The 26,006-nt window shown below is 44.7% G+C and overlaps 1 protein-coding gene across 2 annotated transcripts in view; it reads left to right on the forward strand.

Annotated features, from left to right (window-relative positions):
- The window catches only part of MTMR7 (myotubularin related protein 7), a 79,916-nt gene that overhangs the window by 24,859 nt on the left and 29,051 nt on the right, over window positions 1–26,006 (forward strand). For both annotated transcript variants that reach the window (XM_045017406.1, XM_045017407.1), the window contains exons 2-7: window positions 500–622; window positions 3,052–3,214; window positions 6,013–6,170; window positions 13,518–13,646; window positions 14,324–14,458; window positions 17,986–18,118. In XM_045017406.1, coding sequence (XP_044873341.1) covers window positions 500–622; window positions 3,052–3,214; window positions 6,013–6,170; window positions 13,518–13,646; window positions 14,324–14,458; window positions 17,986–18,118 — 841 coding nt within the window. The remainder of the gene's footprint in view (window positions 1–499; window positions 623–3,051; window positions 3,215–6,012; window positions 6,171–13,517; window positions 13,647–14,323; window positions 14,459–17,985; window positions 18,119–26,006) is intronic.

A 26,006-nucleotide genomic window follows, 5' to 3' on the forward strand; every position in this document is an offset into this window, starting at 1 on the left:
TGTCAATTGAACAGGGTTGCATGTATATTACTGAAGATAGGACGTGGAATGCACATATGGCTTCCACTGAGGTCAATGGGAGCTGCATGCACTGATGGCAGAATATGAGCCCAGATGTACTCTTTGCTTTTTTTAAAGAAAATAAATACAATGGTATAAAAATTATTTCCTTGAGTGAAATCAGTAGGCAGAACCTCAGTACAAGGTATAATGTAATATTTGTATATTTCACTCATGCAGTCATTTATTTTCTTCAAAATATTTTCAGTCTTATAAACAATTAAAATGAATTTTATAAGTGGAACAACCTCTATAATTCAGTTAGTGTTCTTCTTTGTTTACATGGTAAAATGTGCTGTATGTCTTAAAATATAAAACTATATTTGATTCACTTTGTTGTCATGGGTACAAATATAGGTAATGGGATTGCTCTACAGTAAAATCAGACTTTTATGTCTTAATCTAACTTTCTTTCTTTATATGTCATCTCTTTGTTTAGGTGGAAAATGTCCGCTTAATTGATCGTATATCTTCCAGGAAAGCAGCACTTGGGACTCTGTATTTAACAGCTACTCATGTTATTTTTGTGGAAAATGTGTCTGAAACTCGTAAAGAAACTTGGGTATGATTATGTATTAGACCTAATTTTTTCACTAAGCTTCTTGTAGTGACGATCTTATCTTATTTTAAAATAAAAATAGTTTACATTGTAAAATATTATGTAAACCTATGGCATTGTACCTATTAATATTTGTAAAATAATGAGCTTAAAGTTGGTAACTGAGACATTATATATTCCTTTAGCCATTCAGAATCTGAATTTTAGATTGAAAACTTAATTACCTAGATAAATTTAAAAAATGTATAGGAGAATTGGGATCAGAAACACAGGAATAGAAATGTAAGGACCTTCATAAAAATATTAGTGTTCTACAGCAGTGGTTTTCAAACTTTTTTTACATGGACTACTTGAAAATTGGTGAGGGTCTCAGCGACCACTTAACGATCTTTCCAAATGTTGTTTGTACTGTTAACTACTGAAAGCACTTTGGATAAAAACGCTATATTAAAAAAAAACTCTTAATAATTAACATTTTTTTGTTCTACAAATAAAAGCACACAACTCATATTTTAATATCAGTAGTCTTACTTTTCTAATGTGATGGATGTGCCCTCTCTCCCCCGCTGCAGCAGCCCCCGAGCTGGGGCTGGGAAGAAGGGGGGATATCTCTCTTCCTCTCCACCACAGCAGCCACAGAGTTGAGGCTGGGAAAGATGGCCATCTCTCCCTGGAAGCCGCAGCCCTGGAGCTGGGGAAAGTCGCCTCTTTCTCTGGTTGCTGCAGCCCTTCGCATCCCAGATTTCCCCCACCCCCTCTTCTCACCCCACTGCCCCCTCCCACAAGGCCACCACCTCACCTTACATGTGCATCTTCTCCGGGGTCCAGGTACCTAATTAGTGGAGCCAGGCCCGCACCGCTCCGCTGATGAGGTGGGTGGCCCTTCATTCTCCAATGTGTGGTCGCCCAGGCTTGTACCCAGGGGTGAAAGTAACTTACAGGACTTACCGGTACTGCCGGAGTCCGGAGGGGGTCGTGGCCTCACCTGGAAGGGGTGTGGTCTCATCCGGAAGGGGCGTGGCCTCTCAAGATTTAAAGGCCCTGGGGAACCAGCTGTGGCTGGGCGACCCAGAGCCTTTAAATCAACCAGGGGCTCCCAGCTGCAGAGGTGGCTGGGAGCCCCCCGGGGCTCAGGGGCAAATTAAAGGGCTTGGGGCTCTGGCCGCCAGGGGGAACCCCGAGCTTTTCAGGGCTGGGGCAGAGATTTAAAGGGCCCAGAGCTCCTGCCACTGAGGGAAGTCCGGAGCCCTTTAAATCCTGGCTCCAGCCCGGCCGCCAGAGCCGTGGCCGGGATTCAAAGGGCTCTGGGCTGCCCGCAGCCACAGGGACCTCTGAGCCCTTTAAATCTCGGCCCCATCCCGGCCGCCAGAGCTGCGGCCGGGATTTAAAGGGCTCTGGGCTGCCCGCAGGTGCGGGCAGCCCAGAGCCCTTTCAATCCCCGCCGTGGAAGTCGATGTGGTCCAGCACGGCATACCAGACCGCACTGGCTTATTTTCACCTCTGCGTGTACCTTAGAAGGAACAGTCCACAGACCACCTGCATGGAGCTCACGGACCACTGATGGTCCACAGACCACAGTTTGAGAACCTCTGTTCTACAGTAATTACAGTGGGACCACTGTTTCAAACTAGAATTACTGGTATCCTGTGGGGAAGAATAGGGCAGAAATCCTGAGGTACTCTGAATTTGTATTCTTACATGAAGGTAAAGATGCTGCTATCAGTATCTGTCTGAGCAGTATCAGTTATTTCTCTCTCTCCCCCTCCCCCACACAGAGGTAATTTGGTATCTGTCTACCTGTTATATCTCTCACCCAATTTGTCTGTCTGTTTTATCAAATCTATCTAATGTATCTATAGCTATCTAGGTACTGATGTGCCTCCCTCACTATACTATCTGAGTGTCTGCCTATAGTTTAGTTACTGACTCTATTGCCCATTTGATATTAACCATAAATTCTTTCCTTCCCTCCAATCCTCACCTTCAGTGTACAGTATCATTAAATAAGAGCTGATATTTGAGCTTTTGCCAATTGAGAGGGGCAAAGTTTTGGCCTAGATTCTTTTTTTTAATTCGTATCACTGGTGCTGTTAACTTCTCATTAAAGCTGGATCAAAAAAGATGTCTTTTATAACCACTAGCTTACATTTTAAGAAAGCAATTAGATGTCATGAATTAGTTAGTGTTTGTAACACCCTTTGAATATCTGAAACATTAGAGAACTTTTTCTTCTGGGTTATGATAGGAGCCATGTCAGTCTCTTATCATTTGTGCCTGGAAGTGGAGAAAAGAGGAAAGAGCTATGAGGAGGGTTGTGAGGACTCTCTGAAATGTCTCTGCTACTGTTTAGGCCATGGGAAATCAGTGTAGTGTTTCTCTGTACCACAGATGTCACTTTTGCTTGGCATAACCGATTTTGGTCTTTTTTTCAGATTCTTCACAGCCAAATTTCCTCCATTGAGAAACAGGCCACAACTGTTACTGGCTGCCCTTTGCTGATTCGCTGCAAGAACTTCCAGATCATCCAGCTTATCATACCTCAGGAAAGAGATTGCCATGATGTTTACATATCTTTAATACGTCTGGCACGGCCAGGTATGCAAGGGGAGCACAGCACTAGACGTTAATGCTTGTAAGCAATTAGCCGGATTGAATGCCCTTTGACAGGAGCCGAGGTTGTTAATGGACTATTGCCTGCTGGTGAGATGATGTCAGCATCTTTTTCAAACATCAGGGCAAAGGCAGTTTTGTTTGTAATCTGCCTGGAGAGTCTCCCCTCACTCCATCAGCAACACTCATACAAGAGGCAGCCATAATGTGGCAGTAAGTGCTAGTGAGCACACATAGTGGGACAGCTAATGCGGTCAGTAGAACAAACAAAGCCCAGGGCCATGTCTAGTTAGAGGTCACTAGCAGGCACTGGCTGGCAGGATGGATTTGATTTAAATTACTAGTCAGGAAGACTTGATTTAATCATAGATTTCTATGTTGTTATAACAATACATATTCTTCACCACTCAGAAATAGATGTAGGTTTCATTTTTAGAAGATTCACACCATCATTTTTTAAGTGATTTAGTTTGAAAACTTTTCAGGACAGGGAGTCAATTGGCTCCTATCTCCCTCTGGCTGGCCAATGAGTGGCAGTGCCTATGGGGATTAGAGGCCTACTCTTGCAAGGACTGCCCCTCCCCTTTCCTTCTGAGGCTATCCCATGCTCTGTGGATCCAGTCACATTTTCCACCAGTTGAACCAGGTGGGTGGCATTGCTGCAGAGCAGCATCATGTTTTGCCTCTAGCAGTAAAGCATCTGCCATTGACACTGGGGGGGGGGGGGGGGGATGGGAATCTTACTCACCTGAAGTTAATAGGACAGATTGTAAAGTGAGCAGGATTTGGCCTACCAATACTGGTGGTTGCAACTTTTCTATCCCCTGTTTCTGTCTGCCAGAGTGCTGCACCCCCTTGAAGGGTAGTATAATTGCTGTACAGTTGTGGACTGCTTGTCCTCCCTAGGAGGAATTCTGGCTGAATCAGGTTCTATTTTCCCTCCCCCACTTGCCTTTTTTCCTGCATTATACCATACCTGAAACTGTAAGATCCCATCTTCTGTCATGATATTGTGTAATGCCGTGTAACAGTTTGTGACATAGGTGGCCTAACCACACTAAAGGGTCCAATTCTACTTTCAGTTGTACCTGTCAACTTCTAATGGAACATGCACGGGTACAACTGAAAGCAGAATTTGGCCCTTTAGCTTAGGCTACTTTGTGTCACAGTAACATTTGAAGTTGTACAACAGCAGAATTTAGCTCAATGACTATAATACCGTCTTTGTATCAGGCCTTAAATATTATAGAGGGTATATGTTAACTAAGCTTTAAGGCACAATCGATGCTTTTGGAAAACCTTTATGTACCATCATATGATATTAAAACCTGAGATGATAGGCAGGCTAGATATACATACAACCAAGACATGTATATTATAATTTGATATAGTTGTGAAAGTTTCCACTTTAGTTTTGTGAGCAGGTACAAGGAAAGGAAATATCTGAAGTGTAGTTTTATTCAGCTAATTTAATGCATTCTTTGGCAACTGGGATGCAAAATAAATGTCAGGATTTCAGCCAGATTTTTTATTTGAAGTTACTTTTTTCAGGTTAAAGTTAACAATTATACACAGTTGTACATAAGCAAATGAGGCTGTGCCATAACAAAAAACACAGAACGACGTTTGATCTAGCAAACTGCGTTTCAGTGATCTTTCTTCTCTTTTTCTTTAAATAATGACTTTGCTGATCTTGAGCTCAGTGCCTGAGTCGTAAAGATTTAACAAGGGAACTTTCCTTCCTTTCTGTCCTCATATTTGTTAATAATTGTTTCTAAAGAGGGAACTGAGTTCCCCAAGGAACTGTGATAACATTACAAACCACACAAGCTTTTTAATTAATGGAAATCATCATGTCATTAGACGCCAGAGACGTGTTTAGCTTTATTTTTTCCCTGAGATTCCATATGCTATATATTTAATGGAAACTTAAAACTAGTCTTTATTGCTCTGTTAAATCTAAAACAATCACCTATAATGGAAGTACAGTAGATGCTTTCTGCAGAAGAAGATGGACGTTAAAATGAAAACCATTTTTATTAAAGCCATACATAAGTTCCTGTTCTCTATTTTTGACTTATTCTGCTTATCAAGGACATAAAATAGAAGTAACCGAGGGTTGTATTTAAACCTGTTTGATTTCAAGACAGTTACAGTCTGAAACAGATTTATCAAATGGTGACGTTTTCACAACAGATGTGACTGTTTGCCAGAATTCAGTGTACTTTATTTTGTTGAAATACTAAAATCTTTGATCCAAAAGCTATAAGGACCTTACAGTGAGAGGATGAAACATGCACTTGTGATGTGTTAAAGCAGGGGTGGCCAACCTGTGGCTCCGGAGCCACATGCGGCTCTTCAGAAGTTAATATGCAGCTCCTTGTATAGACTCCGACTCCGGGCCTGGAGCTACAGGAACCAATTTTCCAATGTGCCGGGAGTGCTCACTGCTTAACCCCAGGCCCTGCCCCCACTCCACCCCTTCCCGCCCTCTCCCCTGAGCCTGCCATGCCCTCGCTTCTCCTCCTATATTGTAAGTAGGATCAATAATACAGGCCTGTACAAGTAGGTGGGCGGTAAAGGCCACAAACAGCAGAATAGCCTACTACTTTCAAAGTAAGCTTCTGTGTGATTAGATGCTGGTATATGGACTTTTGCATAGCAAAACATACGATTCCGAATGGGAATAACAGACAGTAACATAACATACCAACGTTGCTTTTGGAGACTTTGTTCTCAGCTCAGCTTTATTGTCCTGTCTTATTGCCTCTTTTCTCTTTCAGTGAAATATGAAGAGCTCTACTGCTTCTCATTCAACCCAAAGTTAGATAAAGAAGAGCGAGAACAAGGATGGAAGCTTGTGGGCCTCAATGAAGAATACAATCGGATGGGTGTTCCAAATAACTATTGGCAGATCAGTGATGTAAACAGAGACTACCAAGTGTGTAATTATTATTTGTATTACAGTAGATCTTAGAGGCCCCAACCAAGGCAGGGGCCTCATGGTGTTAAGTGCTGTACATAGCATCTTAAGAGACAGTCCCTCTGTCCCAAAGAGGTTAGACAGAGTGGGAGAAAGGACTCATTATCTTGTTTTACCCATGTGTAACTCCTCACTTAAAAAGAACAGGAGTATTTGTGGCACCTTAAAGACTAACAAATTTATTAAGTAAGTAAGTATAGCGGTCAGTGGGTTTCCGGTATAGGGTGGTATTTATGTGACCATCGTTTATTAGCACAGTAGTGTCTAGGAAATGGACCGCTTGTGTGGATTGGTCTAGGCTGAGATTGATGGTGGGATGGAAATTGTTAAAATCACGGTGGAATTCCTCGAGGGCTTCTTTTCCATGAGTCCAGACGATGAAGATGTCATCAATGTAGCGCAAGTAGAGTAGGGGCGTTAGGGAACGAGAGCTAAGGAAGCGTTGTTCTAAGTCAGCCATAAAGATGTTGGCATACTGAGGGGCCATGCGGGTACCCATAGCAGTGCCAATGACTTGAAGATATATATTGTCCCCAAATGTGACCGCTATACTTACTTACATGCCTCCAGCTTCCATCCCGGTCACACCACACGATCCATTGTCTACAGCCAAGCTCTAAGATACAACCGTATTTGCTCCAATCCCTCAGACAGAGATAAACACCTACAAGATCTCTATCAAGCATTCTTAAAACTACAATACCCACCTGCTGAAGTGAAAAAACAGATTGACAGAGCCAGAAGAGTACCCAGAAGCCACCTACTACAGGACAGGCCTAAAAAAGAAAATAACAGAACGCCACTAGCCATCACCTACAGCCCCCAACTAAAACCTCTCCAGCGCATCATCAAAGATTTACAACCTATCCTTAAAGATGATCCCTCACTCTCACAGATCTTGGGAGACAGGCCAGTCCTCGCTTATAGACAGCCTCCCAACCTGAAGCAAATACTCACCAGCAACCGCACACCATACAACATAAACACTAACCCAGGAACCTATCCTTGCAACAAAGCCCGATGCCAGCTCTGTCCACATATCCATTCAAGTGACACCATCATAGGACCTAATCACATCAGACACGCCATCAGGGGCTCGTACACCTGCACATCTACCAACGTGATATATGCCATCATGTGCCAGCAATGCCCCTCTGCCATGTACATTGGCCAAACCGGATAGTCTCTACGCAAAAGAATAAATGGACACAAATCTGACATCAGGAATCATAACATTCAAAAACCAGTGGGAGAACACTTCAACCTCTCTAACCACTCAGTGACAGACTTGAAGGTGGCAATTTTGCAACAAAAAAACTTCAAAAACAGACTCCAAAGAGAAACCGCTGAACTTGAATTAATATGCAAACTAGACACAATTAACTGTGGCCTAAACAGAGACTGGGAATGGTTGGGTCATTACACTAATTGAATCTATTTCCCTATGTTAAGTTCTCCTCACACCTTCTATGGGCCATCTTAATTATCACTTCAAAAAGTTGTTTTCCTCCTGCTGACGATAGCTCATCTCAATTGATTAGACTCTTCCTGTTGGTATGCATACTTCCACCTTTTCATGTTCTCTGTATGTATAAATATCTCCTGTCTGTGTGTTCCATTTTATGCATCCGAAGAAGTGAGCTGCAGCTCACGAAAGCTCATGCTAAAATAAATTTGTTAGTCTTTAAAGTGCCACAAATACTCCTGTTCTTTTGCGGATACAGACTAACACGGCTGCTACTCTGAAACTCCTCACTTAAAGTCGTCCCGGTTAACGTTGTTTTATTGTTACGTTGCTGATCAATTAGGGAACATGCTTGTTTAAAGTTGCACAATGCTCCCTTCTAACGTCGTTTGGCAGCCGCCTGCTTTGTCCACTGCTTGCAGGAAGAGCAGCCCGTTGCAGCTGGCTGGTGGGGGCTTGGAACCAAGGTGGACCGGCAGCCCCCCTATCCAGGGCCGCCCGGGGGGAGGGGGGGGCAGATGGGGCAATTTGCCCCAGGCCCCGCAGGAGCCCCGCGAGCCCTGGCCCCGGTGGTGGTCCAGGTCTTTGGCAGCATTTTGGTGGCGGGGGGCCCTTCAGTGCTGTCAAAGATGCAGAGCGACTGAAGGGTCCCCCGCCGCCGAAATGCCACCAAAGACCCGGACCACCGCTGGGTGAGTACAAGTGCTGCAGCTCCCCCGCTTTGTCCCAGGCCCCCTGGATCCTCTGGGCAGCCCTGCCCCTATCAGCTCTCCACTCCCCTAAGTTCCCTGTGCAGCAACTGCCCAGCAGGCTAGCAATTGCAGCTGTCCCTCCCCCCACTGCTGCTCCTGCCCTCTGCCTTGGAGCTGCTTCCCGAGACGCCTGCTTGCTGTGTGGGGGAGGGGAGGAAGGGGGGGCTAATGTCAGGGTGTCCCCCTCCCCCTGCTCCTGCACCTTGCTTACCCCATCTTCCATAGAGCAGGGGACACACACAACAGGGCTCAGGACAGAGGGAGCTTGCTGGCAGCAGCAGCTGGGGTGTCTGTGTGTGTCTGTCTCTGATGCTCTCTCCCCTCCCTCCATTCCTGCTGCCTTGTAGAGTGTGAGAGTTAACCCTTGAGGGCTCAGCCAATTGCTAGTTCATCATTTAGCAGTAAGGCATTCCCTGGGAAATATCCCATCCTCTGACTCCTCCACCTCAACCAAGCTTCACAATCATCATCATTGTGTACCAGTATTAAATTGTTTGTTTAAAACTTATACAGTGTGTGTGTGTGTGTGTGTGTGTATATGTATATGTATATATATATATATATATATATATATATATATATATATATATACACACACACACACATATATACACACATATACTATATAATATATAGTCTTTTGTCTGGTGGAAAAAAATTCCCTGGAACCTAACCCCCTCATTTACATTAATTCTTATGGAGAAATTGGATTCACTTAACATCGTTTTGCTTAAAGTCATATTTTTTCAGGAACATAACTACAACATTAAGTGAGGAGTTACTGGTACAAGGAGATAAAGTGACTTGTCAAAATAACTTTAAGCACATGCATAGTTAAGCATATGAATGCTTTGCTGAATTGGGGATAGTGAGTGTTTAAAATTTTTTGCCCCCACCTAATAGTTACACAAGCCATTAGTTTGAAAGAATGAATTTAACACTTTCTTACTTCCTTGATCATGAAATTATGTGCAGTGCTGCTGAGGATGGTTTGTGATGGAATATTATCACAATGGTCTGAGAAGTCACAAATCTTAATTCCACTCCTTTCTACCTAGCTAGTTGATGTTCCTATCCTGCCCTACGTTTGTTTGAGTCAGACTTTAAAAATGTGATGAAGTAACATTAATGGAAAGAGATAACATCCTAAACCAGTTCTGAAGTCAGCCTGTCAGTACACATCACATCAGCTCACTCCCATTGTGCCTTGGCACTGGAGCGCACACATGCTACACAAGATCACTTGGGGTTTTGAGACCTCCTCAGAGGGGACTGTATGTTCTGCCAGAAGTTAATTGTTTTCTTTTGTTTCTAATATAAAAAGTTTGCATTTATTATAGAATTGTGGAAATAGTATGATAGAAGAAGCAGCAAAGAATCCTGTGGCACCTTATAGACTAACAGACGTTTTGCAGCATGAGCTTTCGTGTGTGAATACCCACTTCTTCGGATGCAAGTAGTGGAAATTTCCAGGGGCAGGTATATATATGCAAGCAAGAAGCAAGCTAGAGATAACGAGGTTAGTTCAATCAGGGAGGATGAGGCCCTATTCTAGCAGTAGAGGTGTGAAAACCAAGGGAGGAGAAACTGGTTCTGTAGTTGGCAAGCCATTCACAGTCTTTGTTTAATCCTGAGCTGATGGTGTCAAATTTGCAGATGAACTGAAGCTCAGCAGTTTCTCTTTGAAGTCTGGTCCTGAAGTTTTTTTGCTGTAGGATGGCCACCTTAAGATCTGCTATTGTGTGGCCAGGGAGGTTGAAGTGTTCTCCTACAGGTTTTTGTATATTGCCATTCCTAATATCTGATTTGTGTCCATTTCCTTTTCCTTAGAGACTGTCCAGTTTGGCCGATGTACATAGCAGAGGGGTATTGCTGGCATATGATGGCATATATTACATTGGTGGACGTGCAGGTGAATGAACCGGTGATGGTGTGGCTGATCTGGTTAGGTCCTGTGATGGCGTCGCTGGTGTAGATATGTGGGCAGAGTTGGCATCGGTTTGTTGCATGGATTGGTTCCTGAGCTAGAGTTACTATGGTGCGGTGTGCAGTTACTGGTGAGAATATGCTTCAGGTTGGCAAGTTATCTGTGGGCGAGGACTGGCCTACCACCCAAGGCCTGTGAAAGTGTGGGATCATTGTCCAGGATGGGTTGTAGATCCCTGATGATGCGTTGGAGGGGTTTTAGCTGGGGACTGTATGTGATGGCCAGTGGAGTCCTGTTGGTTTCTTTCTTGGGTTTGTCTTGCAGTAGGAGGCTTCTGGGTACACGTCTGGCTCTGTTGATCTGTTTCCTTATTTCCTCGTGCGGGTACTGTAGTTTTGAAAATGCTTGGTGGAGATTTTGTAGGTGTTGGTCTCTGTCTGAGGGGTTAGAGCAGATGCGGTTGTACCTCAGTGCTTGGCTGTAGACAATGGATCTTGTGGTGTGCCCGGGATGGAAGCTGGAGGCATGAAGGTAGGCATAGCGGTCAGTAGGTTTTCGGTATAGGGTGGTGTTAATGTGACCATCACTTATTTGCATCTGCTCCCCCTCTTCCACCCTGGGAAAATAAGTGATGGTCACATTAACACCACCCTATACCGAAAACCCTATACAGGATATACCAAAATCAGCTCAGGATTAAACAAAGACTGTGAATGGCTTGCCAACTACAGAACCAGTTTCTCCTCCCTTGGTTTTCACACCTCTACTGCTAGAACAGGGCCTCATCCTCCCTGATTGAACTAACCTCGTTATCTCTAGCTTGCTTCTTGCTTGCATATATATACCTGCCCCTGGAAATTTCCACTCCTTGCATCCGAAGAAGTGAGTATTCACCCACGAAAGCTCATGCTGCAAAACGTCTGTTAGTCTATAAGGTGCCACAGGATTCTTTGCTGCTTTTACAGATCGAGACTAACACGGCTACCCCTCTGATACTATGATAGAAGACTTAATTTAGGGCAGGGGCTCTCAACCTGGGGATTACAACCACCCCTGGGGATGGGGCTGGTGTTGCAAACAGGTGTCGGGGTTGTGTCCACCATTCACTTCCTAAATGATAAGGGAGAAGGAGAGAGAAACAGGTGGGACCTGGTAAGGAAGAGGTTGAAAACTTCTGGTTTAGGGCAAATGTAGGAGTTAATGTGACACAGCCTTAAATGTAAGGGATCAGAATGAGCCACAGAAGGAAGGATGAATCATGAAGTGTTACAGAAAAACAAGGGAAATTAGACACCAAAAGCACTGAAAACATTTTATCTAGATGGATCATAGAAGGGAAGAAAAGGGTAATGAAGGCAGGGTAAGGGAGAAAAAGGAGGAAAGAATACACAGAAGGAAGAGACAAAGTAGTTATTTTTATTATTTAATATATTATTTAATACATTATAAATAAAGAAGTGTTTTTCATATATACATACATAAAAATTAGTCATATTTTTTCATGTCCCCGAAACAGGCCTGAATCTGATCTCACTTAATCAAAAATAAGTCCATTGAAGCCAGTCTTCATTGGTGCAAAAACGATTTCTCATGTGACAATGGTAAAGAATTACAAGAATTCAGTGCTGTCTTCCAACACTGAAAAGGGAACTCTGTTAAAATAGCATCCAAAAGAAATACCTTAAAAGAACATTAAGGTTGCAAAGTCAAGCCGTCACACGTTAGAAAATGCCAGCATTAAGGTAGCATGTGTAACCTTAGGGGTCAGCCTCACTTATGTGTCTAATTACATGATCACATTTTTTCCATAGGCCAATGCTCAAACCACTGAGCTATTGTCAGGGAATGAGTTATTTAATATTTCTTTTTCTCTTCAGTCAGATTGTGCCCCCAGATCTTAACCACAAATATCCAAACCCCAGCACTGAATATACAGTTATTAATTTCCTCTTGGGTGTTTCTGTGGTGCTCATCATACTATCAGAATGCTTCACAGCTATTAATTAATCTTCTCACCCCTGTGAGAGTAAGTGGTATTTTTATCCTCATTTTACAGCTGGAGAATTGAAGCACAGAGAGTTTTAGACCCAAAGTTGTGAAGTGTCCATCAATTTTGGATGCCCAGTTAGAGATGCTTAGGAACTGATTTTCTAGAGAATTTAGCATTTTGATTGCACTTTTTATATTCAAAGTACAGCTCCTGGTGACTTCAGCTGCAGCTGTGAGCACTTATCACAAATCTCATCTCAGGTGTCTCATGCTGGGCACCCAAAAATGATAAACATACAGTTAGTCACTGACTGTGAACACTTCAGTTTAAGTGGCTTGCCCACCATTACCTAGGAACTCTGCGGCAGAGGCCAGATTCCTCAGGACAGCATTCAACAGCATAACCATGAGTCAATCGGGAAGAGAAAAGACAATTTCTTTGCACACCTTCCAAATTCTGCAACTGATGAGACAGACCATACTCTTCTTTACTACACAATCCTGATTCATTCCCAGAATCCCTGTTCATCCTGTGTACTGAAATAGGCACACAAAGTTATTGGATACATGAATATAAAGCACTCCACCTTTTTCTGTTTCAGTTTTACCATCTGTAAAATGGGGATAATGATAATAATTTCTTATCTCCTAGAGGTCCTGTGAGAGTCTGTCACATGGTGAACACACCATCATTGCACCACCTCCTGCCAGAACATGGCATTGCAGGCCTTCTTTTGTTCTTGTACTGCCTTTTCCACTGTTCTGATTCTGCAGTAGTCTGCAGCTTCCACGGCCTGGTCACCTTTCAGTTCAGTCCTAGGCCCTTAAAGAAACAGTAATGGGATTTCCTTCCAAACACTCCTTATTTCCAAATCACTTTCTTTCTACCAGTATCTGCTTGGTCCTTGTATATATCAGGCCTTCCAAAATATTAAAGGACCGTGCCCTGTGGTGGGGGAGAGTTAACTCTGAGGCCCCTCTTCCATTAAGGGGACAGACTACCCTGTCACTGGGGCATAATTAATGTTTGAAACACTTTAGGATCCTCAGAATGAGGGTGGTGTGTAATTGTGATTTTGTTTTTGTAATCGTGATGATTAAAGTTAACATTCATGTTAAGTTCTATTTGAATAGACAAAGTAAGCAAACAAACAAAGAGTTTCCTTTGGCAGGTCTGTGATTCATACCCCACTGAAGTGTACGTACCAAAATCTGCAACTGCACACATCATTGTGGGGAGCTCTAAATTCCGGAGCAGAAGACGTTTCCCAGCCCTTTCCTACTACTGTAAGGATAATAATGTAAGTGTGGACCTGAGTTTTGGGGTGAGAGGGTGTGAGACCACCTGGCCTGTAACCCTGATGCCTTAAATGCTCTGCTGCTGTAGCTCAGCCTGGACACTAACAGTCACGCAATAAGCATGTAGTTCCCTGACCCTGCTGGTGGTAGCTATTCTGCAAATTATCTCTTCCTGCTGCAACCTCCAATACAAATGAATAGCCCATTGAATTTGGCCACACCTGGTTTGAGGTGTTGGACTCTTTCCATTGTCTGGACAAACCCGTTTATCAACTCCTCCTGACATGCCTGGTTTAAACGCCTTTTAGTCACAGACTTTAAAGCATAATATCAGTGAGCACCCATAATTTCACATACAGCATTGTTTCATATATTCAGTGATACTATTGACCAGAATGTTATTAGTTTTCAAATGGTATTTCACAAGGCATATTTTGTACAAAAATCATTGCAGTAATATGTAGGGTGTGAATACAGGGGTGCTGACAGACAGAACAACATTAAATTATTAATATTCAGCTACATTTAATGAATAATATTGCTCTACTCTTCCTGTTAATTGTACATGTAATGGAGCTATTTTGTTCATTTCCTAGTGATCTGTTTTGTAAATAACTTTGTGTAGTAAATTATTAATGCACATTAAACACATGAGGGGATGTTATTTGTTTTAATGCAGGCTTCAATCTGCAGGAGCAGCCAGCCCTTGTCTGGTTTCAGTGCTCGGTGCCTTGAGGATGAACAGATGCTACAGGCCATCAGAAAGGCAAATCCAGGAAGCAATTTCATATATGTTGTTGACACTCGGCCTAAAGTAAGTATGTTACAATTCTGGCACATATTTAACAACACCAGATATGTGTTGCAAAGTCAGAGAAAATACAGAAGTCCAAATTATGGTGGCCACTAGGGGCTAGATTCTAGTCTCTTAGTTGCTTCCAGGTAAATCCACAGTAATTCCACTCTGTAAAGTTACTCTGGACTTACCTTTTGAGTCTGAACTCCAGGTTATAAACCTTTGAAAAATCACAGTTCACACATGCTCTGTAGAGACTTGCTAGAGCTTAACAGCTCAAATCCCCAAGATTCTATCTGCACTGAGCATCCTCTATCCCCTCACAGCTCCTAGTGCTGACCAGACTCTGCATGTACCATCCCCACAGAGCGACTGAGCCTCCTCCATCCCCTCACAACTCCTACCTGTGACTGGACTGAGCATATGCCATTCCAACAGAGTGACTGCTCATGTGCCAGCCCAGAGCTAAGGGGCTCAGAAGGACTTTCTCAGTAATGGCTGCTCACAGATGCCCCAGGCCAAGGTGGGGCCAGGCACTGGTACTGAGAGCAGGGAGCCTGTCTCTCCTGGGCTTGCAATGGTGACACCCTGGCAGTGTGGAGAAGGAAAAGATCTGATTCAGATTCAGAGTGGACAAAAGCTGAGTCGAGGGCATTGCAGAGGAAGGCGGGGGGTATATATTGGCACAAGGAGCCTGGGAGGCAGAGACTGGTACTGGCTGGGCAAGGAGACTGGGACCTGGGTGGGGTAGGGAGGCTAGGACTGGCTAGGTAGGAAGGCTGGGAGGGGAGGCTGGCACTGGGAGCCAGGGGAAGCGGGAGGCTGGGACTGGTTGAGCAAAGAAACCATTAGGAACCGGGGTAGGGAAATGGGGATTGGAAGCTGTTGGGAGAAATGGGGTTAGGATGATTTTTCCAAGGTTGTTTGTTATTGCTGAGAGGCTACTTTGTTTGTGTTAGGGAGAACACTCATGTCTAATTCAAAAGGAGAGAGAGATTTGAATTCAACAAATTATTTATATCCTCATAGCAAGGCATGCTGAGGACTGTTCTAAAAGAACACTGTCCAGATGAAACTTCTTTTACATTGTTCACTGACACTAAAAGATGAGCAGATGGGCGTTTAGTGCACTTGGTAGAAAATATTCTGCCTACTTTTTTTTTTTAAATATATAAATTGCAAGTTAAAAGAGGTTTCTATATTAGAGATCTGGGGTTAGATTCACAGGACACCCAACTGCCTCTTTAGGCTGCTAAGTCCAACATTTAGGTGCCATTCTGGGGCACAATGATTGGGGGGACAGAGCGGTCCCAGTCTCTTTCATGTGAGGGGAGGAGAGAAGGCCTGGAGTGGGGTGAGGGCTCCATCTTCTCATGCTGCCGCCTCCTCTTTTGCTCCTGGGCCTGCTCCAGAAGGAGAGATTGTGACTTGGTTAGGACATGATGGTAGGTAACTTGGGAGAAAAACCCACTCCTCAGGAAAATCTAGTTGTGCCCCTGCACCACTGGCATTCACAAAACCTTTGCTCAGCTGCTGTCTAACCCAGCAGGTGCCTAAGTTTCCACTGCTGAAGTCTTATAGGTACCTAAATTTCTGCCAATGGGCATGGTCAAAGTCCCTAAATCCTGACACTACCAAGCTGCTCTGAGCCTAACTCATAAACCCTGGTGGGATTCATAAACTAGGGATTCTCCTGCCTGTGTTCCCTGTGGGGGGCCCAAGTCAGTAGACATGCTCAAAGTACATCTAACCTGCATAAAAGGCAGAGGAGGAACCCACACTTTAGCCCACTCGCTAGAATACCCAGTGGTTAGCGCACTCATCCAGGATGTGGGTGATCTAGGTTCAAACCCCTCCTTGTTCTGAAGCAGAGATTAGAATCCAGGTGTCCCACATTTTGGATGAGTGCTCTAACCACTGGGATACTAGATATAAGGAAGTGGCATCACCACTATCTCTCCATAATTTTTCACAAGAAAGGGCTGGCTTAGGCACCCAGCTTTGGGAGAGGGTTCACAGCTGTGAATCCCAAGTGAGATAGGTGCCTCCCTCTGACTAGGGCCTAGGTATCTAACTTCCTTTGAGCGGCAGGGCCACCACCCTACAGGCCATCTGACTAGAGACACATTCCTGTATGCTGTATGTTCTTATGAAATATCATACTATTGTAAATTTTAGAAGGTACTACTGAATGTAGAAAATGAATTGTGTGTGCATAGAGCTGCTCCCAGCTTAGAAATCTGGTACTCTGGTGGAATGAGGACTGCAAATTAGCAATCAAGGAAGGAAATAGGGCACACAAGCAAGCAAAAAACTCAATGAATAGTAAAAAGTTAATGAATTATAAAAGATGTAAGGTGGTGTCACAAATGATTATCAAAAAGCCAAAAAAGGAAAGTTGGAGAAATTTCTGTGGGAAATTGAACAAAGATTCAAAGCTTTCAGAAATATATAAACAAATTCAAAGTGAATGGATTTCAAAGTAAAAGTAAATATCTATCTGGTCTTACTGTAAGCAATGAGACTGAGGTCTTCAATTTAGGAAAGGCAGACACTTTAGCAAAAGAATCCCAAAAGGCCAATAATGATATGAATCAAAACAAAGGCAGGCACTTTAGCAAAAGCTCATCTAGTCTCACTTCCTTTATATCACAGGCCACCAACACCCACACACTGAACCCAGCAACTGAAACTAGACCAACATACTTTTTAATATGGGATTATCAGATTAATTTTATCCCTTCGCTAACTAGGCTTGTGTGAAAATTTTAGTCACTCACTCGAACACAAATGAATGATGGGGTTTCAGCAAGATCCCAATAGTCTGTATACAATTGGAGCTTATACAGAAACAAGGATCAGCCTCTCTGAACTACAACTTGTACAGATCATTCTTTTAGTCCTTAGGGCCTAACTAAATCCTAGGTGTTTCATGCCAGAGGACGAGCCAGGAGGAGGGAATGTTTTTGGCTATAGTGGGAGGGCTGGGTTGGGACTAATGGGAAGAGCCACTTCAGATCCAACCTGTCACCACCCGACTGGGAACCCTGTCCAGCCTCCCTCAGCTACTAGTTTAGGCTAAGAACCAGCATGGCACCTGTGGTGCATGTCTAGAGGTCAGGCCAGAGAACAATGGGAGCCGCGGGAAGTGGCGGCCAGCACGTCCCTGCGGCCTGCGCTGTTTCCTGCAGCTCCCATTGACCGGGAACGGCAAACCACCGCCACTGGGAGCTGCGGGCGGCCATGCCTGCAGACGGTCAGTGTAAACAAACTGTTTCGCGGCCTGCCAGCAGATTACCCTGATGGGCCGTGTGTGGCCCGTGGGCTGCAGGTTGCCCACCACTGCTTTAAAGGTTGAGCACCCTTCTAAAAAGGTGTAGCTACTAGAGTACACAAGTAAAATGAGAATATTCAGTTACAAGCTTTGAATTTTTAAATAACAGTTTAATTAATCCCCTTTTCTTCACTACAATAGACTGAAAGTTGTCTTTTGAGTATGACCTGTTTCCTGCTCTCACACAGTCTTTTTAAATTTATTTTTGCAGCTCAATGCAATGGCAAACAGAGCAGCAGGGAAAGGATATGAGAATGAAGACAATTACTCCAACATCAAGTTTCAGTTCATTGGTATTGAGAACATCCATGTTATGAGGAGCAGTCTGCAAAAAATGCTAGAAGGTAAAACTTTTCTTGATATCAATATACAGAGAGGTGGCCTAATTCTTCTGTCACGCAGGTGTAAATCCAGAGTTATTTTCTTTGAAGTCAGTTGTATTTCACTTGTAAAACAGGTGAGAGAGGAGAATCAGGCCTATTGATATTGTACAGTGTATATCTCCCGGTTTGCTAAAATATTTGTGCCACATATCATCATCCAAAGAAAAATGTTCTCTTGATTACAACAGTGTCTTACTTTCAGTGATATTTCACCAATATTATTTTTCTTATGTGGTTTATAAGTTGGCTGTTTAAAAAAAAACAGTTTGAATTGAAACTCAGGTAGGGACAATTTTTAGGCATTTCTTAAAAAAAAATCACTGTGGCTTAGATATTAGTGGACAATTTATGTTCGGGTTTGAGCTTGTAAAGCACAGTGCTTTGATTTTTTTTTTTAATTTCATTGGCAAATGGGGAGTTCATACCTTTTATATCGTAAACTCTAACATAAACCCTTCTTATGTTCTGTACAGTGCAAGTCATATGAGGCCTGATTGTACCACCCTTAGTCACACGGGTGCAACCCTTGCGCGTGCGCACGCGCACACACACACACACACACACACACACACGTAATTTCATGGAAACTACAGTAATTCTCATGTAAATCATCACCAATGCCAGTAAGGATTACCCGGCCCATTATTGTTATTATTATTTAATATTTGTATTACATTAGTGCCCAGAGGCCCCAGTCATAAAAATGCCCCATTGTGCTAGGTGTTATACAAATATATAAAGATCCCATACCTTCCCCAGCATTGGTGCTTAACTAATACATAATAGTCTGTTCCTCAAATCTAGTTCTGTGTATTTGAATTTCTTGACTATGTCTGATTTTGGTTTGTGTTTTGGAAAAGATAAGCCAAATGTGTACGGACATGTCTACACTGGCAAAGTTACAGCTCTGGGAGTTACAGCACCGCTCAGAGAGTGCTGAAGGGAAGCCGCTGTTGTGTGTTCACACTGTCAGCTGCCTGCACAATAGTGTGTTCACACTTGCGGCACTTGCAGCGGTATTCGGAGCAGTGCACTCTAGGCAGCTATCCCACAGAGCACGTCTTTCTCTTCTGCTGCTAAGAGTTGTGGGATGGTGGAGGGGATCGCGGGGCACCCTGGGTCCTTTCCCAGTGCCCCGTAATGCATTGCTTCGTATTGCAGCAATCCCTGTGCTTCTGTCCGCATTTGGCACCATCTTTCAACGGTTTGTGTATTGCAGTGCAGGGTCAAAGTGAAGGAGCTGCAGAACACCTATCACAAAGCATGGGAGGCAAATCGCCACTCCGGTGCTGCGCCCACGAGCTGCCGGTTCTACAAAGAGCTGGACGCGATATTCGGCGGCGAACCCACCTCCACTGCGGATACTTCAGTGGTTCGCGTGCCAGTAGAAAGTGGACCAAGCCAGGAGGAGGAAATCTTGGACGAGGATGTGGAGGGGAAGGGGGACACAGAGGATGACTCGGAGGCCAAAGATGCATGCGGTGGGAGACAAGCCTGCTTTCTGCAACCCTCCTTCCCCCAACAACTTGCTTCAGCAGTTCCCAAAATTAAATCCACTTACCAGGGGTCTCCTCTCCTGTTTGCGCTTTGCCAAGATCCGACAGCTGTGACTGGCCAGCCTCCTCCAGGGTAGAGAAAAGCTCCGGCTGCATGCATCTTTGGCCTCCGAGTCATCCTCTGTGTCCCCCTTCCCCTCCACATCCTCATCCAAGATTTCCTCCTCCTGGCTTGGTCCACTTTCTACTGGCACGCGAACCACTGAAGTATCCGCAGTGGAGGTGGGTTCGCCGCCGAATATCGCGTCCAGCTCTTTGTAGAACCGGCAGCTCGTGGGCGCAGCACCGGAGTAGCGATTTGCCTCCCATGCTTTGTGATAGGTGTTCCGCAGCTCCTTCACTTTGACCCTGCACTGCAATGTGTCCTAGTCATATCCCCTTTCAGTCATGCATCGTGAAATCTGTCCATAGGTATCATAACTCCTACGGCTGGAGCGCAGCTGGGACTGGACAGCCTCCTCTCCCCAAATGCTGATGAGGTCCAGCAGTCGGCATTGCTCCAAGTGGGGGATTGCCTAGTGCATGGAGCAGGCATGGCCACCTGGAAAGATGCACTGAGACCACTGCATGCGTCACCGAGCAAACAGGAAGGGGACTTTCAAAATTCCAAAGGAATTTACAGGGTGGGGATGACGGTTGGTCACCTGAGGGGAGGGAAGTAGAGTTCAAACCGATGACCAGAGAGGCGAGAACAGGCATTGTGGGACACCTCCCGGAGGTCAGTCACAGCATGGTAATTCACTAGGGTGTCTACACTGGCACAGCGCTGTAGCCCCGGCGCAGAAAGCTGTATGCCTCTCCTCGGGGTAGTTTTTTTACATCGCTGCAACCACACAGTTTCTGCGCACTAAATGGCTTGGCAATGTGTACGCCTCGAGAATTACAGCGCAGAAAGCTGCTTTACTGTGCAGAAACTTGCCAGTGTAGACAGGGCCTAAGATATTAAACTCTAGAATTAACTATTGCAGTAGCATATGTGTTGGGTGAATTACAGACCACACCTGAATCTTCAGCTAATGAGTTAGCTAAAACCTCTAAAGTAGAGTGCATTGCCTTAATATCATCTTGAGGTGACAAAAGCATGAATCATGGTAGTGAGATCTGCATCTGAAAGAAAGTCACAGCCTCCTGGCCAGATGCAAAGGTAAGATACTCCCTGGGCTGTCCACTTGTAATGTGGAGTGCAGTCACAATTGCTCTCCTTTGTATGGTGCAGCATAGACCCCTGCTGCATACCAGTCTCAGAGTGGTGGTGGGGCATGACACCCCCCTCTCCCTCCAATCACCACATGCTGTCTGATTCGGCGGGGAGTCTCCTGGCACATGTCTTCCCAATTATGCACCCATGTAAACTTGGCCCTAGGTGGGGTTGCTGGTTAATTCAGTATCTGCAAGGCAACTTATTTTCATACAATACATCAGCCTCGCTATGGGGCATTATTATTAAGTTCCTTATCTAAGAGTCTTAGGGTGAGGGCACAGAGGATTTCCAGTTAATGGTAATGTATTGTTTGGCTAGAAGTAATGCCAAGTGAATAAACCTGTCCTTGTATTTGTTCAGCACAAGTCCATCAAAGATAATGTAGTAAAAAAACACCAAGCTGCGTGGGATACTAATGTGCTTTGGCTCTAAAACGATGCAAAAGTTCATCAGATGGGACCATGCCCAAAACCCCTATCAAGCAACATCATTTATTTATTATGTATCTATGGTCTTAACATCTCACACAGTGTGGGAGCTAAACATCCCAGCATCTGTTTTAAAGAAGATGGCAGGTTGAAGCTGTCTCTTTTCCTTACAATCTCCCATCTATAAACCTGGAAGGACTGATAAAAATTAGAAGTTTGAGAGGCCCAGGCCATGATCACAGGTACCAAAATAGTTAAGCACATCACCATCATATTGAATCTTTTACTGAGCCTCATGGCTTTCAGCTCAGGAGGACAGGTTAAGTATGTTTTAAGAGTCAGAAAATCAATTTTAAAACAGTTGAAGATGTTTTATAATATACAAACGTGTATTCTGGAGCCTTTCTCTTCTCCCAGTTACAGTAGCATGCCATCATCTGCTTCTCTTGTTGGCCTTTTTCAAAAGGTCTTGCCTAAACTGTTCACAAAAAGTAACTCTGATTCAAAAGGAGACAAATAATATTAATATACATTTAATACTAGTTTTAAACCTTTGTATCGATGTGTATTTAGCTTAACCCAGTCCGTTCTACGATGTAAATCAGGGGTCGGTAACCTCTGGCATGTGGCTCGCCAGGGTAAGCACCCTGCCGGGCCTGGCCAGTTTGTTTGCCTGCCGCATCAGGTTCAGCCAATCACAGCTCTCATTTAGGGTGACCAGATGTCCCGATTTTATAGGGACCATCCTGATTTTTGGGTCTTTTTCTTATATAGGCTCCGATTACCCCCCACCCCCTGTCCCGATTTTTCACATTTGCTGTCTGGTCACCCTACTCGCACTGGCCGCGGGTTGCCGCTCCAGGCCTATGGGGGCGGCGGGAAGCTGCGGCCAGCACATCCCTTGTTTTTCTTACTTTCAATCAAATATTTAGATATTAACTCACACAATGTCTGCTGAATGTGAGACATTGTGGAACATTTCAGGGAACATAGAAATCTTTTAAAAGAGTAAGCTATGGATGCTGATCGAAAGTGATTTCAGTTTACCATGTGCTGTTGCTGGTTTTAAGTGGGCAGTGTGGAGAAGAAGATACGGAGACACAGAGCACCTGTTCCTGATCTCCCACTGGCATAAAATAGGGGTACAGTAACTCCTCACTTAAAGTTGTCCCAGTTAACATTGTTTTGTTATTAGTTTGCTGATCTATTAGAGAACATACATCTTCCGTTACAAGGTTGTTTGGCTCGCCCCACTCTGCCCACCCGGCATTCCAGCCAGGGAGCGGGCAAGCCCCTAATCCCGCTCCCTGGCAGGAGCGCCGGGCGGGCAGAATGGGGCGAGCCCCTATGCCCCAACCCCTCTACACCCATTTCAAGCAAGCTTCACAATCATCAATGCTGAGTACAGTATTAAATTGTTTGTTTAAAATTATTTAAAACTTATACTGTATATGTATATAATGTCTTTTGTCTGGTGAAAATTTTTCCCCTGGAACCCAAACCCCCCTTTTACATTAATTCTTATGGGGAAATTGGATTTGCTTAACATCGTTTTGCTTAAAGTAGCATATTTCAGGAGCATAATTACAACATTAAGCGAGGAGTTACTGTATTGTAATTCCATTGACATCAATGGAGTTAAGATGGAGCAAGAGGAGAATTGGTTCTTGAGTCTAGGATAGTGAAGGTTGCAGATGGCTTTTCTATGATGGATCTCAGATAATTCCCTGATAGAGCTGGCTGAATTCTTTTTGACAGAACAGTTTTCCATTGGAAAATCCAGTTTCTTTGAGACTGAAATGTTTCACAGGCACATGTCAATTGTGAAGAAGAAATTTTCTATGGGAAAATGTCAAAACAGTTCATTTAAATTTTGTTTTGATAAAGTAAAAATATTTTTTTTTTGGCTTTATCAATTGATGTAATTTCATTTTGACTTTATTGTATATTGATGCATGTATTTAATATTATATATAATTATATTAAGATTTACTCCTCAAAATGAAACCATTTGATATTATCAAAACAACTTGATTGTGAATCAAAATTTTTCAGAATTTCCATTCCAGGAGAAGTTTTGAAATTTTGTCTTTTTGTCCAGATTCAGAATGAAAACAAATTTCAAAATGTCAGAATTTCCCATGGGATCGAATTCCATTTTCCAACTAGCTCATTCTTTGCTAATTAGTGTGAGAGAATTTAACTGTAATACTAAGTTACACACTTAATGGCTAAGGGAAAATCCTACCCCTCTGTTCACCCATGGGAGAACTCAAACTGGATGAACTGCACATCCATTGCATGGGGGAGCCCGCTTGCAAAGGAGCTGAGTACTGCAGTAGCTCTCTGTGCTGGAACATAGGGGTGATATATGTGCAGTAGAGAGAAATACCTGAAACTCTGGAACAATGATTACAACCACTGTTCTTCATTCTGTGGAGGAGCATATCTGTTTGCACCATCCTACACCCTAATTACCTTTCCTCAGTTTAGCTCCATTTTGCTTTACCCTCCCCCAACAGGATTTAGCCGTAAATTTAAGGACAATAAACTTCCACTGAATTGTTGTCCAAATGAATACAAAAGTAATATTTAATGTACTGAATTATGTTAACAAAGGGCCAAATTCTGGCCAGTGCTCCACATGCGCACCTCAGAAGATTCACAGCCGACATTGGGAGTGCTGGGCAGAAGTTGGCTGACTGTATCCTGCCTCCTCTGAAAAGCTGCAGGGAGATTGCTCCTCATATGTCTGGCATGGCCAAAGGGTCAGGCAGTGTGGTCTGCACCCTCGAGTGTGTACACGTTTGTGGTCACTGTGACCAGGTAATAGCCCTTATGCGCAACCCTGTGCCAAATCATTCCTGTGCTAAGCAGAAAAGTATGCACAAGGGAGCTGTGTGTAGGGCTGGTCTCAGCCAAGTAGGGTAACCAGATATCCTGATTTTATAGGGACAGTCCCAATATTCAGGGCTTTTTCTTTCATAGGCGCCTATTACCCCAAACCCCCATCCCGATTTTTCACACTTGCTATCTAGTCCCCTACAGCTAAGATTCAGGGGCCCATTAATATTGATTTGGTAGCATATTTGTATTCCTCATTGGGTGAGTTTAGCTCCTGTTTCCAGTTGGCCACCAGAATTTGATCTGTTATGATTTTTACATTTAGATGATGCATGTGCTCTTTGTCTGTATTTGAACAACAAAAATAGTGACTAAGGACTTCTCTTCTATTAATATTAGGAGCATCCATTGCTTAGATAGGAACAAAACCTATCGTCTTTGGACTTCATTGGGAGTTTTGCTTGGGTAAGCACTGCAGGGTTTGGCCCAGACTTTAACCCAGTGGTCTCCAACCTTTTTATGCCCAAGATCACTTTTTGAATTTAAGGGCAACCCAGAATCTACCCTGCCCCTTCCCTGAGGTCCCCAAAGCCCCACCCCGCTCACTCCATTTCCCCCCCCCCCCCCGTCGCTTGCTCTCTCTCACCTCACTCACTTTCACTGGGCTGGGGTTGGGGGTTGGGGTTCGGGAGGGGGTGCAGGCTCTGGGCTGGGGCTGAGGGGTTCGCAGTGTGGGCGGGGCTCTTGGCTGAGTCTGGGGCAGGGAGTTGGGGTACAGGCAGGGCCGGCTCCAGACCCCAGCGCGCCAAACGCGCGCTTGGGGAGGCATTTTGCCGGGAGGGCGGCAGGTGGCTCCAGCGGACCTTCCGCAGTCATGCCTGTGGATGCTCCCCCGGAGCAGCGGGACCTCGACCGGCAGCGTGCCCCCTGCGGCATGCCGCCCTGCTTGGGGCGGCCAAATTCCTAGAGCCGCCCCTGGGTACAGGAGGGGGTGAGAGGTGCTGGCTGTGGGAGGGAGATCAGGGCTGGGGCTTGGGGTGCAGGAGGGGGCTCGGGGTACAGAAGGGGGTATGGTGGCTCTGGGCTGGGGCTTGGGGTGCGGCCTCCTGCCAGGCACTTACCTCCGGCGGCTCCCAATTGGTGGTGCAGTGTGGCTGCTGCTAATGCAGGCTCCCTGCCTACCCCTGCCCCACACCGCTCCCAGAAGGGTCCAATGTGCCCCTGTGGCCCCTGGAAGGAGGTGGGGGGGAAGGGGCTCCATGCATTCCCCTTCTCTGCAAGCACCGCCCTCACAGCTCCCATTGGCCACAGCTCCCTGTTCCTGGCTAATGGGAGCTACAGGGGCGGTGCTTGCAGGCAGGAGCCACGCGCAGAGGGAAACCCCTACCCCTAGGGCCGCACTGGCTGCTTCCGGGAGTGGTGTGGGGCTGGGGACAGGCACGGAGCCTGCCTTAGTAACAGCCCTGCTGCGCCACCAGTTGATCATGATCGACTGGTTGGTGACCACTGCTTTAACCCTTCCCCCAACTGAGCAAAAGCCAACTTTAGGATTTGTGGGGCCTCAAGCTGCCAGAAATGGGAAAATTAATCCAGCAGTTGCCTCCCATACTGTCAGATCTATAGTGCTATTGCTGGTGGGATTCCTTCTCCCACTCCAGTCCAGTTACTGGGGAGAAAAATAAGGGCAGCCTATGAGATGCTGAGCTTCCATACAATGTACTGCCCCAAGTGGCTCCTTGATTTTCCTGTGCGTAAAGTCATCTCTGCCCCATACCCTCCTCCATGTGAAATAGCTGCAGAGCCTTTTATAATTCAAACAT

The sequence above is a fragment of the Mauremys mutica genome, chromosome 5 (assembly GCF_020497125.1).
Source record: "Mauremys mutica isolate MM-2020 ecotype Southern chromosome 5, ASM2049712v1, whole genome shotgun sequence".
NCBI lineage: Eukaryota > Metazoa > Chordata > Testudines > Geoemydidae > Mauremys > Mauremys mutica.